Here is a 14,762-nt window from a genome sequence, read left to right as displayed (position 1 = left end):
TTTCAATTTGGTAGACCGGGCCTAATAGAATCCATGTACAGTGGTTTGTTTGTTGTCTTGTTTTCTGTTTTTGTCATGCCTGAATGTGAAGGCAGGCAACTATTCTTTGTGTGGTTTGTGAGAGAGTGTGTGTGTGTTGTTGATGTTTGAGTATTGCCAACTTCATTTTAAAGGAGCTTAATTTTGAGAGAATTCATTAATGGAGGCATTGCCATAATAATAAGAAAGATGCTCTGGAATTGAGTAATGAACATGTTACTGATATATTTAAGGTAAAGAATTTCAACAACTGAGTGGTGATTTTTTGCAGTGAGCTCCTTTTACCTTTTTTCATGCAATATTCTCTAACACTCCATGTGAATTCAAGACTTGGATTGTAGACCTGGCTCTGGCCTTTTGTAGACACGTGCTGTTGAGCGAATCCTTTAACTTCTCTGAGCCTCATTTCCTTCATCTGTGAGGCAGAGATAAAACCAGTTGCCCTGTCCACTTCCCTAGGGTTCTTGGTATCAGATGCAATGGTGTATGCAGAATTGCTTTGTGGATTGCAAAGCACCAATACAAATGTAAAAGATTAGTTTTATTTTTTATTTTGTTAATTATATTCTGTTTTTGAATGGACACAGAATTGCTCTTCTCAACTTCTTGTTTTTTGTCCGTTTTTTCTGCTGAGCTGTGAAATGACCAGCAGAAGTGGACTGTGTGGTCAGGATGAATAGTGGGAGTTAGGATCAGCCTTGTATCAGGGTAACCATCTTTCGTTTTTCTTCCACACTGTTTCTGAATTACACTTATTTGGCAAAGTGTCTTTTGAAAAACACATTATAAAAATTAAATTAATATGTATTAATGTATATTTATTTTAAAAATGAATAATTTTGGAATCCTTTCTTTCAGAGTTAGAATGAAATGCATTTACAGCTGACTTTCATTTTTTTTTTTTTTTTTGCGGTACACGGGCCTCTCACTGTTGTGGCCTCTCCCGTTGCGGAGCACAGCCTCCAGACGCGCAGGCTCAGCGGCCATGGCTCACGGGCCCAGCCGCTCCACGGCATGTGGGATCTTCCTGGACCGGGGCACGAACCCGTGTCCCCTGCATCAACCACTGCGCCGCCAGGGAAGCCCTGTCTTTTCATTTTGTTAATGGTTTCCTTGGCTGTGCAGAAGCTTTTAAGTTTGATTAGGTCCCACTTGTTTATATTTACTCTTATTTCTTTTGACTTGAGAGATGGATCCAAGAAAGTATTGCTGCGTTTTAAGTCTGAGAATGTTTTGCCTATGTTCTCTTCTAGGAGATTTATGATATCATGTCTTATAGTTAGATCTTTAAACCATTTGGAGTTTATTTTTATATATGGTGTGAGGGAGTGTTTTAATTTCATTGATTTACATGCAGCTGTCCAGCTTTCCCAACACTACTTGCTTGTCTTTTCTCCATTGTATATTCTTGCCTCCTTTATCGTAGATTAATTGACTGTAGGTGTGTGGGTTTATTTTTTGCCTCTCTATTTTGTTCTATTGATTTGTATGTCTGTTTTTGTTGTTCTGCTGTTTTTAACCATTATATTAAAGCAGTAGATAACAGCATAAAGCAGATTTTAAAAAGGAGCAAATATTTTGATTTTGATTTCACAGTACTTAGTTGTTAATTAGGTTGAGTATGAGATAGATGCACACCGTATTTTGATACAATCGTAAAAGAAAAATATTTGGATTTCTAGAGATTACTTTTTGGTGAAGAGTGCCCTCTAGTGAACCTTTTCTCTTTATTAAGATTTACAGTTCTTTGCATCCTCACAGCATTTGTGGACTGAAGACACCTTCAGTTCTCAAGGAATTTAGAAGATAAAACATACACTAAGTAATTGGAGAATAAATTTGATGTGTTATACAAATAAATAAAAGATAGTGTATTATTGGGCTTCCCTGGTGGCGCAGTGGTTGAGAGTCCTCCTGCCGATGCAGGGGACACGGGTTCGTGCCCTGGTCCAGGAAGATCCCACATGCTGCGGAGCGGCTAGGCCCATGAGCCATGGCCGTTGAGCCTGTGCGTCCGGAGCCTGTGCTCCACAACGGGAGAGGCCACAACAGTGAGAGGCCCACATACCGCAAAAAAAAAAAAAAAAAAAAGATAGTGTATTATAGACTGTATGTAAAAGAGCTGGGAAAATTCTAGGTAATGGGGAATTCATTATTCAATATAGCTATTCATGAAAGTATCCCAAAGGAACTATCTTGAGGTGAATTCTGAAGGAAGTTTAAGATTGAGGCATATTGTGGGGAAGAGCATCCTGGGGTCAAAAAAGAAGTTAAGGACAGTGCCAAAAAGGATTAGTGCCAAAAGGGAAAAAGAAATAGTGAAAAAATGAATTATTCTGGAAAAGATTTAAATTTAATTCGATTTAAAATATTTTAAGCAAATGTCCAAACAATTTGTTCATGTACTTAGAAACCTTTTTCAGAGGTTTGGGAAGGATTCTGCTGGACAGTTGTGGCTTGGGGTCTTTCATGCGGCTGCAGTCAGATATTGGTTGCTGCTTGGGCTAAACTCAGCTGAGGCTCAACTGGACTAGACAGCCACGGTGGCTCACTCACATTGCTGGCAGATGATGTGCTGTCATTTGGGAGTGCCCACATGTGGCCTCTTCAGCATGTCATTTTTAGGATTGTTAGATTTCTTACGTGATGGATGGTTTTCCCCAGAATGAGTATCTAAAGACCTCTGTGTGGAAGCTGCATGGCTTTTTTTTCTAGCTTCTGAAGTCACATACTATTACTTAAGTTATATTCCATTGGTTGAAACAGTCATAAGCCTGTCCAAATTCAAAGGAAAGGGAAGGTGTGTCAGAGAATTTTGAACCTGTGTTATAAAACTTCATTTACTTTTCTGCCTCCTTGAAGAGTTAGGCTCAGCACAGATAAATTTTAATGATTTAGGGAGCAGCCATCCTCTGTATTAAAGTTACCTGTGCATATGCCTGTCTTTTGTGCTTAATTTTCAGTTTCTGTTGTACATGGTTGGTACTTAATGAATATTGTTGGAAAGAATTCTCCTTTCTCTTTATCCTGCTGTTAATGCTTTGGAGCTATTTCACTTCTTATTTGCACCTGGATTACAGAGAATCAGGGAAAGTTATGGGAATTTGTTATTCATGTTTGATGTATTTGATGAAATGGAAAATGTTAGGAATACTAACATTTAACATGACACCTTATATTGACTATTTTCTTTCTTGCTGTTCTAAATGACTGTAATATAAATTAATTTTTTTCCCCAAGATGGAGTGGTACTTTGAGCAGTCCTTTTGTGTATTTAAGGAAGGGAAATGGTGTCTTTGCTATTCATTGTTTAAAAAAAAAAAAAGAATTCCAAATCATGTGACCTTATGTAAAAGGGGCTTTTCTCCCCAATGAGAACTCATTTGCTGTCTTTGAATATTTTAGCTTATTGTTTCTCATATGGATGTTACTGGAATTTGGGGCACCTTAAATGTATCTAAAGGCTGCTGAAGAGAGTTGCAACGTTTCAAGTCCCATTTCTGACTCTAGCTGCAGGTTTTCAAGTGGGTTATAAACTGGTATTAAAGACACTGCTCCACTGAAAAATTAGATTACATTTCCAAGTTACATAGCCTAGGATACAAAAACCAAGTGGTCACTTAGGATAGGAGCAGTTAGAGTATCTCAGTGTAGCTTCTCCTAGTTTCCAGGATCCATACAGTAGGCACAGAGAACTGCTGATGAGACAAAGTAGCGTCTCACTGGTGTGTAACTGCCCTTTTATACTTGGGGCTTACATATATCCTGTTCTGAAAGAACTTAAACTAGCAATTCATGTGCTTCTATTTAAGGAAATATTTTCAAATCTTGGCCTTAAATTACTTGCCTAATGACTGGTTTGTTGCATGACCAGTTTGCTGAATTTACCAAATTTATTGATATAACGAAAACCTGTTTTAAAAACTATTTTTGAGATTGATAGCAAGTAATTTGTATTGGTTTGTATTGCACATGGTTTATTTATGAAATAAATAAACATTGCACATACAATGTATTGCACATACAAGTAACATTGCACATACTTGTATTGCACATACAAGTAATTTGTATAAGATGGTTTTCATAGCTTTTCATAGCTTTTTGAAAACTTCTGATCACTTTTTCTGTGTTACGTTTAACATTGTTTTCATAGCAGCATTTTTAGGAATGTTAAATTTGTCAAAAGCTGATAATCCTAGGGTGGTTAATTGTCATAAATATGTTTAATATTAGAAAAGTATATTTTTATAGTTAGTAACCAAAATTTCAGTACTAATCAGTATGATTGTACTTAGAACATGAAAAGCATTCAATACAAATATGAAATTGCTGAAAAAGTATCATAAATAATCTCATTAATATGAAATACCAAATCTTGAATACTAATTATTGGAAATATAAAATTAATATTTTAGAAATTAAGTTTGATAAGCCATTTGAAACTTTGGTGAGAGAATAGAAAAATGCCTATGGACTGGAAGAATATAGAATGCTCAAATGGATGCAAACACAATTTTTTATTACTAGAAGTACAGAATTAAGGCAAATGTGTCATTTGAGGAACTGGTGAAAAAAATGTGGTTAATGTTTGAAAAAGTAGAAAATGACATTAAAAAGCATACAGTGGAAGTCAGAAGTAGCTGATACAATTATTTTAGTAAAAGAAAATTTAAAAAATAATTTCTCAGGAAACAGATTTTATTTTCTTTAGAGTTATTATGATGGAATTTTCTTTTACAATGAAGATACAATGAAAGAAAAAGGTACTGAAAATAGTGTACGGGTATTATATGCTTTTTGACAAAAAAATCCTAATGTTGCCAGTAATAAGAAGAGAGTTCTTTTTCACATAGTATCTTGTGAATGTTTGTTTTCTTCAGAAAGATGTTTTCCTAAAAAAAATTGGAATATGATTAGTAAATTATTAATATTATTACCAGAACGTAGCATCTGTCTAAAATATCGAAGTAGCCTGAGTGCCTCCATTAAGACATTTGGTTTGATGATAAAAGCATTAATTTTCAAAGAACCAATTTTAACATTTAAATGACATCTTAGTTTTCTTATATTTACTTTATTACCACTAGGTGGAGCCCTGTGCATACAATTCAAGAGGCATTTCAGAAAGCACATTTACTTGTTTACATCCTATAAGCCTGATATATCAGATGATCATATACTGTGAGATAACTCATATTTCTGTACTTTGCATTGCTGTGGAAGATTAGATATAATGAAGATAGAAAGTGTGTACCTAAAATTTTTTTTCTATGCTTTTAAGACATAAACATTTTTTAAGACAAGTACAGGAATGCTTTTATGCATTCCTAGTTGCTAAAGTTAAAATATGTAAATAAAATCATAGTGTAGCGTAGTCCATCTTTGTTTTTCTTCACGAAGTTTTAAAGTCATCTCTTCTTTTAAAATTGATTTGCATCTGAGTTTTGTCTGATTAGCATTAAATTTTGCCGGAAGTAAGGTTTTATTGTGCTAAGCTTTTGGAAGTGCTGACTGGACTCTTATATTGAAGTCATTATCTATATATGGAGCACTAAGTTGCACCCATAGTGGATGTGGGTAGTGGAAAATTTACCGACTTTCTAATGTTCACTCTTTCTGGTTTTGTCGTATCCGTGTGTATTTATTTATAGAAACTTGATTAGGCTTGCCAATAGACATTATAAAATCCTGGGGACATTTTGAAAGAAGAAAAAATTATTTTCATTAACATTGTATATTGCTTGAACATTTAGAACAGCAGTATATCTGGCACACTAATTAGATGAATACAACTGTTAACCAACTTAGGATTCAAGGAATGAATAGTGCTGAATGGTATTTCCTTTCTTGCCCTGCAAGTCAGAATTTCAAAGAATAATGATTATCATTCAAAGACATAAAAAGGAAAAAGAAAAATAGATTTTTCAGAGTCCCTTCAGCTGAGGGTAGCTGAGTACCGGGCCCTCAGTTTTCTCTGCTTCATACTTTGTTCCTCCTTATTTTCTTGCGTTTGTAATTTAATACTGCCTAACAATTAGCTATGCCTCAGTTCTCATCCCCTTTTTCTGTTCGTTGGATGATTTCACCTGATGGGTGCAACAGTGCACATCAGGGATTCCCTACTGAGTCATTCTCAATTGTTGATCTTCAAAGGTGATCTGGTTAGTTGCTATGCTGGTAACTAACTTCTCTGCATTCTCATGCTGCTTATCACCGTTTCTGATTGGAGAGGCTGTCTAAAATAATGGTTAAGAGCACTGGCTTTGGAGCTAGGTAGACCTTGTGTTAAATCTTGGTCCCACTACTCTGTGACTTTGGACTTAAAGTCTTAATCTTCCCAAACTACATTTGTAAATTGGGATGCTAACAGTATCTACATCATTAAGCTGTAGTGAATACGAATGAGATAATGCATGTAAATCACCTAATAGTGAGTACTTGGTCGTGTGTTACTGTTTTTTTTTGTAGTCTTTATTACATTAAGCCAGAAGCAGCAGAATATGACTCCTCTTTAGTCCACTAAGTCTCTGGGGAATTGTTGACAGGGAGTGCACATCTTCTCTGCTTCTCTCCATAAACGTCTCCCTCCACCTTGTCACCAGATCATCTCTATAATTAAGCATAGATCCCTTCAGAGAGAAGATTGATAATTCTTGCTATGCAAAAATTCTTGGTATAAGAATTGCTCTTCTTTTCTTCCTTTTTCCAGTGTTCTATACATACCCACCTTTTCTCCCTTCCTGCCTCTCTCTATTCACTTAACTATTTGTTATTGGCTTTATTGGCAAATTTTTAGAGTAATTATTTTTTACTTTACTTTTCATAAGAGTGGGTAGAGGGTTAAATCAACTACATGTCGTGATTAATGCCTTTTTTGAGTACTTGGATTTGGCTTTTAGATTTGTGTTGCATCTATTAAATTAAGAAAGGCAGAACTATGTACTTTCTAGGGTTCTTTTCAGGACCCTAGAATATTCTATCATTTGGTGAATTTTGGATTCTGGCACTTGCCAGGTCATCCTTCAATACTTTGTTTAAATGTAATTCATTTCTGTGATTTAGAACATTTCTTTATCTCAACTTCATTTCTGTGTACTCTGCTCAGAATGATCTCATTGATATGGATTGTGGTTGACAAGTGGTTGTATCAGCTTGGAGTGCAACTTGTACTCGGGACTGGAATGGCAGATGGTTACCAAGGGTCAGGAGAGACTTATCAGTAGGCAGATCAAGACCTACTCTTCCTTCTCATTCACAGTACTAATTCTTTAATGTTATTTTTATTTCCTATATTGGGACTTACCTTTCTATTTTAATAGCAGAAGGCATGGAATGTAAGTAGTTCACCCATTTCAGGCTTTGGTTTTCTGTTAATGGATGGTGGGAAATACGTATATCATGATATTGTTTTTCTCCATACTAATAACATCAATAGGAAAAAAGGTGTTCACCTGCTATAATAGTTACACTGCTATTATATGTTTTAATATATATGCTGTAAATATGTATTATATCCCTATATATGTGTGTATATATATAAATAGATGCTATGATAGCTGCACTGGCAGTGTTCTGAAGCGCTATAAAGCAGGAGTAGTTTTTAAAGCTCTAGAGAATAAATTGGAAAGGCACACTAAGGTTTGGACTTTAAGAACTTTCTAAAATAAAATAGACTTCTGGGAAATAACTATTGTTTCTCTTCTTTCTTTTTATTTATATGTCAGTGTTATTTTTTAAAGAGATAACAGTATTGCCTTTGCACTCACAAAAGGAGTCAAACTTTCCTTTGGAGTGACACTGTAGTAGGGCAGTCCTGAAATACCTCTTGCTAGTTTTTTGCTACAATGCTACAAGAGTAATAGAAAAAAAAAAAAAAGAGCCGGTTCTTTTGGTATTTTCTGTTTACTACCTGGTATTTTAAGAGCCAGATAAATATCAAACTTCTATTAAAATATGTAAAAAATGATCTTAGAAATGCATATATATACATTACTTAAAGAAATATAACACTTGTTCACAATTATTAAATAAAAATTTGTTTATAGCACACCAGGGTCAGTTAAATAAATTTCCTCTTGCACACAAATTTTCCTTTGGTATAATGTTTGTTTAACTAAGAGTTCTTGTTAGCTATATGTTTTAATTATAGGAAAAGCATGAGATGGGAATTCTGGTACTGCCTCAGTCACTCACTAACTAGGCGACACTGGGCAACTCATTTACCATTTCTATGCCTGTTTCCTCATTTGTAAAAAGGAGGCAATGATATTTTCTCTGGTGTGGTATAAGAAATAAATGAAACATCAGATGTAAAAATTATAAAAGTCCCTATACAATTGTCAGGTATTAGGGGTAGTCAACTCCTACAGCATGGGTAATTGAGTGTTAGCTACTTGATATTTGCAGCCAGTACTTAATTATTCAGCAGATGGTTCACTTATTTAACAAGGATTTGGATGTCTCTTATGTACATACTATGATAGTAGCCAGTGTATATTGAGCACTTACTATGTGTCAGTTACTGTGCTAAGAGTTTTTCATATGTTTACTAACTTAATCCTTATAACACTCTGATGTAGATACTTTTTTAAATCCCTATTTTATTGTTGAGAGAATTTGGTTTTAGAGAAGTTGGATGGCTTATCTGAGGTTGAACAGCTAGTAAGTGTCCTTTTTGATTCCATCCATCCATCTGTCCATCTATCAATTATTTATTGACCACCTGCTACATGGTAGGCTGTATTCTAGGGCTGGGTGTACAACAGGGAACAAAACTGACAAAAACTCTCTGCCCTCCTGCAACTTACATTCCAGTGAGCAAAGACAGAAAATAAAAGTGTGAAATAGAGTATATTCAATAGTGGTACGAGTGATGCAGTGACAAAGTAAATTCCTTTATTTTAGAAAAAAAGCAGGAAAGGGAAGTGTGTGTGTGTGTGTGTGTGTGTGTGTGTGTGTGTGTGTTTATAATGTGGATATTGTGGCCAGAAAGGGCTTCATCAAGAAGGAGACCCAAAAACCTGAAGGAGGAGAGGGAGACAGCCATGTGTGAGAAATGTGATCCAGCTAGAGGAAACAGCATGTGCAAAGCGTAGGACAGGAATGTGCTTGGTGGGTTTCAGGAACCACAAGGAGTCCAGTGTTGCTGGCGTGGAATAAGTAAAGTATTAGGAAGTGAGGTAATTGTGATAATATGGGGCAGAATTATGTAGGGCTTTATAGGCTACTGAAAGAAAAATAGGGTTTTGAGCAGAAGAGAGACATGGGGTCTGACTTATATTTTAGTGGGATTATTTTGTCTACTTTGTTGAGAACAGACTGAAGGGAAACAAGGGTGGAATCAAGGAGACTGGTTAGGGAGCTGTTGGCAATAATCTAGGCAAGACACGTTGTTGGCTTAGTGCAGGGTGATACCAGTGGAGGTAGTGAGATGTGGCTGGATTGTTTAGGTGGGGAGGTGAGAGAAGAGAATAGTCAGGGATGATTTCAAGGTTTTTTTGCCTGAACAACTAGAATAATGGAGTTTACTAAGATGAGGGAAGGCTGTGGGAGGACCAGGGTTTGGGGAAGAAGATAGGAATTCATTTTGGACATATTTGAGATGCTTATCAGATATCCAGTTGGAGTGATGCATGAGTTCGAAGTTCAAGGGAGAGGTCAGGCCTAGAAATATAAATTTGGGAGGTGTCACAGTGTCTATGGAATTTAAAACTCCAAGTCTAGGTGAGATCTAGAGACAGTATAGGTAGAAAAGAGAAGATATCCAAGATCAGAGCCTAGTTCTAGCTTAGCTCTTGAAGGCCCAAGTTCTTAATGATCGCAACCTTATATTGCTGTGTCTAGTGTTATAACAGGTGCTCACTAAAAATCTGCCCCATGGAGGCTGCCCTCAAGAAGCTTATGGTCTTTGTGGAGAAACACAATATATGACATATACTTGAAACATTTAAGTTACAATGTAAAGAAATATTTGTATATAACGTGTCAGAGTGAGCAGACTGACTTTTTGTCTGTCCTACAGATGAAAAGATTACTTGGCATGGAAATGATTGAAAAAGGCCTGCTGGAGGAAATGGGACTTGAACTGAACCTCAAACCATGGGCAACAGATGGGGGCACACACTTTTGGGAGGTCCCCAAGACTGCTTTCAGGTTCAGTATGGTCCAGTGGTTCACACTCCGTGCTCCCAACTCAGGGGGCCCAGGGTTTGATCCCTGGTTGGGGAGCTAAGATCCCACATACTGCAACTAAGCCTGTGTGCCACAACTAGAGAAGCCCGCGCGCTGCAACAAAAGCCCAGTGCAGCCTAAATAAATAAATAAAATACTAATTTTTAAAAAGATACAGTTTAAAATTAACAACAGGAGAAGGCAGGATCTAGGAGAGTTCCAGCAGGGAGCTTCCAATTGTCCTTTCCTACTGGAGTCATGTGGACAGCACTTATTTCCCCCAGCAATGATGCATGGTAACAGTCATGGAGTATTACTAACCAGGGAAGCTCTCCCAAGCCATGGTGTCTTTTACTGGGGGTTGGTCCCATAGGCACAGCTGACTGCCTGAGTTGCTGACCTTAATCTTCAGCCCCTCTAGAGCTCATACCATGTGGTCCCATGCCCCCATCAACTGTAAATCACATTGTAAGTCACATTGTTAGCTTAGACTATTTGGCATTGCCCAAGGCGCCCAAGTAAACAAAGGCATCTATCAGGCATGACATTCCAAAGGCTAACCGCCCAGGAGTTGGGAGCAAGGGCCAAACCTTTTTTTGGTTAATCCTGTATATATACAGACCTGTATAGGAAAGGTTAATCCTTTCCTTCATGGTGGATGGGGAAGTCCCTCAATGTGGAGACAGCAGGAGCTAAGATACAGTAGGAGTGCAAACGTCATGTTCAGAGAACATTGGGGTGATTGCAGTATGGCCTTGTACTTGGGAATATGAACTCTGGAGCCAGATTACCAGGATTCATATCCCATATACATGTTCATTCCACAACTAGCAACTAGCTGTCACTTGCTAGTTGTGGAATTTATGACAGTTACATAATCTGTAACTTATCTGTAAATTAGCAAGGGTAATAACAATAGTACGTTACAGGCTTGTTATGAGGATTAAAGAGTTAATATATAAAGCACTCAGAATATGTCCTGACACATAGTAAATGCTGTAGAAATCAGGAGTTTGTTCATTCATTCCTTCATCATTCACTTAGTGATTGTTTTTTGAGCACTAGTATGTTTGAAGACTCATCTCCTGAATCTCAGACTTTTATTTCCAGATGCCTAGTGATATATCTAGAGGGCTGTGTGGCTCTTTAAATATTAACATGTTTAAAAAGAAATTAAGTATTTTCCACCCAAATTATTTCTATTAATGTCAGTACTATCAACCTAGTTTCTTCAGAGATTTTATTTTAAGATATCAGCTCTTGCAGAGATTGGGCTTAATAAAGAGTAAATTTTGGTGAACTGGGAAGTTAATGTTAGCTTTCTTTTTGTATATATACAGGTCTGTGTATGATGACCAACCGAATGCACACAAGAAGTTTATGGAAAAGTTAGATGCTTGTATCCGTAATCATGACAAGGAAATTGAAAAGATGTGTAATTTTCATCATCAGGGTTTTGTAGATGCTATTACAGAACTCCTTAAAGTAAGGACTGATGCAGAAAAACTGAAGGTAAGAAATAGTTAAAATTCTATTTACCTTTGCTCTCAAATTACTCAAGTATTAGTTTATAGTGCATATTTACAAATCATTATTAAATGCACTATTTTTAAGAAGTGGATTAGTGTACATATTTGGGAATGCTCTATTAATACAGTTGTCATGCTAATGACAGGAGTAATCTCTCTTTTCTTTTTTTTTTGTAAACCAAGTAATGCATTGACTTAACAGGATATCTTTCCATGCAGGGAATTGAACTCAAAAAATTCACACAATGAAAGTCCTCATTTGGAGTTTTAGAGTTCTAAAGTGACGATTAGTACAATATTGATAAAAAGCTATCTTCTGAAAACTTCTAAAAACTTACTATAAATGATTGTGTTCTCAAAGTTATTTAATAATAGTGAAACTGTTTTTTCTTAGTTTAATAGCAATGTGTAGTTTTCTTAAGGAAAGTTGGTCTACATTTTCTGCCACACAGCAAAAACATTATTTATTAAATGAGACCTGGATTTGTTCTGTCAGAATACAAAATATTTAGTTATAAGAATTGTCCTATTTATCTTTCTTTACATTTGGAGAGCTTAGCAGACAGAATGACCCTGGTTCACCAGAGGTTATGATTAGAAAACCATTATATAAAGGATATTCAGATAACAAGAGACCAAATACAGCATCAATGAGGTCACTGAGCATCTTTGTTCAGAAATTAATGAGATTTTTAATAAACCAGAATGTGCTTCCTTACTATGATGACCTAATGAGTCACTTAATATGTGGGAAAATTTGAGGTTGAGCTTTGCCTGCACCTGCAGCATTAAAATGTTGCTGTGGATTGAGATTTCCGTGTTTGATGTTAATCAACCACCCAGTGTTTGCATTCAGCAAAGTATGAATGTTTAATTACCATAAAATGCAATCACCATTTCCTACAGACAATGAATGGCACATAGACCTCATTGAAGTTATCAAAAAGGGACCAGTGGTCAACTGGGTCAGTGATTTGAATTGTTTTACAGACTTAGAGAAGCAAGTAAAGTTCAAAAATCTGGATTAAATTTGAGAAGTTTGCCACAGAATCTGTTAAAAAGAACTGTCATAAGTAATTGAAGTTAACAAAAGCCCTTTTCAATCAAAAGTTCAAGTTCAAGCTGTAGAGTTAATTTGAATTTGCATTTCTTTGTTCTAAGTTTCTCATGAAGCATGATCTGATTACAAGGGTGAGCAGTTACATCAGGGCAGTTTTATGCGTATTTGTCTAACTAAGGTGAAATTATTTTTAAGGTGCAAGTTACTGATACCAACCGAAGATTTCAAGATGCTGGAAAGGAGGTGAGAAAATGATACATTTTTTGTGTGTATTCAATATGTGGATGCAATTTAACTGTTCATTTTAAAATATGGACATTTCTTCTTTTTAAGGTGATAGTCCAAACAGAAGATATTATTCGATGTAGAATTCAGCAGAGGAATATTACAACTGTAATAGAAAAATTGCAGTTATGCCTTCCAGGTAAGTTAAACTTGTCTATAATGTAATGTTCAACTTGGTGAAATTGTAATTTAATGGTAGTGTATAGTCATTATTCATTATAGGTATTACAGATTACTTGGTGATTGTCCCCCCCCCAAGAGCCCATGGTATTCTTTCTTATCTACTTTATTCCCTGAATTTTCATGGTTTTCCTTATTATAAGGCCCCTATTTGATGATCTGTCACATCAGTCTCCTAGAACAACCTCTACCTTTCCATTTCCTTTCAAACTAGTTTGCCCTTTGTCCCTCCCCAACCCACCCCCTGCCTTTTTTCCCCTCAGAATACTTTCCCATGGAGAGAGTGTCTTTTGATTACATTTTCTTTCATTTTCCTAATTTGCCTAATTTTTTTACCTTTAGTTTTCCATTGTTTTCTTTTTGTCACTTAAGTAGGTTTGCCTTTGGTCACAATTTCATTTTGCTAATAAGAAAACATCCAAAAGTGCTAGATCTTTTCCCTTTTTCGGTCTTGCCTTTCCTCTTATATTTTGGGAAGACTGACTTTTTAGGTTTCTGAGTTTCTGGTGTCTCTGTTAGGGCTCACATATTCCTGGGACATCAAATAAATTCTGAAGAAACTAACCAATACTTTCTTTACCTGGATATACCCTGTTCAAACAAAAGGAAACAGGTATATGACATCCTTTTTTAATATAGTAAGCTAAATCTCAGTGTCCCATTTCTAACTTATTTTTTTTTTGGAAGGAACCTGAACCTCCATATCCAGGGCAATAGAATAAGGTGCTTTGTATAATATTTATATAATGTAAATTTAGCTTAGACTACAAATTACATAAACTGTTAGCATATTTTATTAGCTAAAAAAATTGTTTTCTGACTTGTGAGAATAAAGCTTTTCTTTTTTGTTTTAGAATCACTGAAATTCTGCTCATCTTAATTTCTAATGGACCAGGGATATGTGCACATTAACTTTGAGTAAATAAAATGTCTGCTTATTATGTTAGGTTTTAGGGTTGAGAAACCTATTTCCTTTATAGTAATGCTTAATAATACTTCTTTGTCACCATCAGATACACTGAAATAGTCATGAACACACTCTAGGTTTGAATGCTTTGTCCCTGAATGGTAATAAGCCTAAAAAATTGGGTACTGATGGAATAAGAAAGAGTAAATTCAGCTTATTCAACCCTAGTGGGCTATTTGAAATAGAGAAATAAAGGGAAGTAGAAGCTAGATTTTTTTTTTTACTGCTACTGTCAAGGCTGGACAGGAAATCTGAGTTCATGTCAACATTGTGTTCTTAACAGCTACATCCAGAACCACTACCTCCTTTCCTCCATGTATCCTTCTATCTAATTATACACTCATACCTACTTTTTTGTGTCAGGCATTATGGTAGATATTGGAAATATAAAGTTGAAAATGATATAGTCCCAGCTCTGAAGGGTCCCACCATCTAATGTGAATAAAGACAAGAAAGCCATTACTGTACAACTGCCTAACTCCTCCTTAGGTTAAGAGGAGTATGAGAGGATATAAGAAGTCACAGGGTAAAC

At 35.9% G+C, this 14,762-nt stretch overlaps 1 protein-coding gene across 3 annotated transcripts in view; it reads left to right on the top strand.

The window, feature by feature from the left end:
- The window catches only part of EXOC6 (exocyst complex component 6), a 208,813-nt gene that overhangs the window by 36,987 nt on the left and 157,064 nt on the right, over positions 1 to 14,762 (top strand). For all 3 annotated transcript variants that reach the window (XM_065894605.1, XM_065894606.1, XM_065894607.1), the window contains exons 2-4: positions 11,550 to 11,721; positions 12,994 to 13,041; positions 13,132 to 13,222. In XM_065894605.1, coding sequence (XP_065750677.1) covers positions 11,550 to 11,721; positions 12,994 to 13,041; positions 13,132 to 13,222 — 311 coding nt within the window. The remainder of the gene's footprint in view (positions 1 to 11,549; positions 11,722 to 12,993; positions 13,042 to 13,131; positions 13,223 to 14,762) is intronic.

Source organism: Phocoena phocoena, chromosome 16 (assembly GCF_963924675.1).
Source record: "Phocoena phocoena chromosome 16, mPhoPho1.1, whole genome shotgun sequence".
Taxonomy (NCBI): domain Eukaryota; kingdom Metazoa; phylum Chordata; class Mammalia; order Artiodactyla; family Phocoenidae; genus Phocoena; species Phocoena phocoena.
The sequence above is the reverse complement of the archived record's forward strand: the minus strand, read 5'-3'. Positions and strand labels throughout refer to the sequence as shown.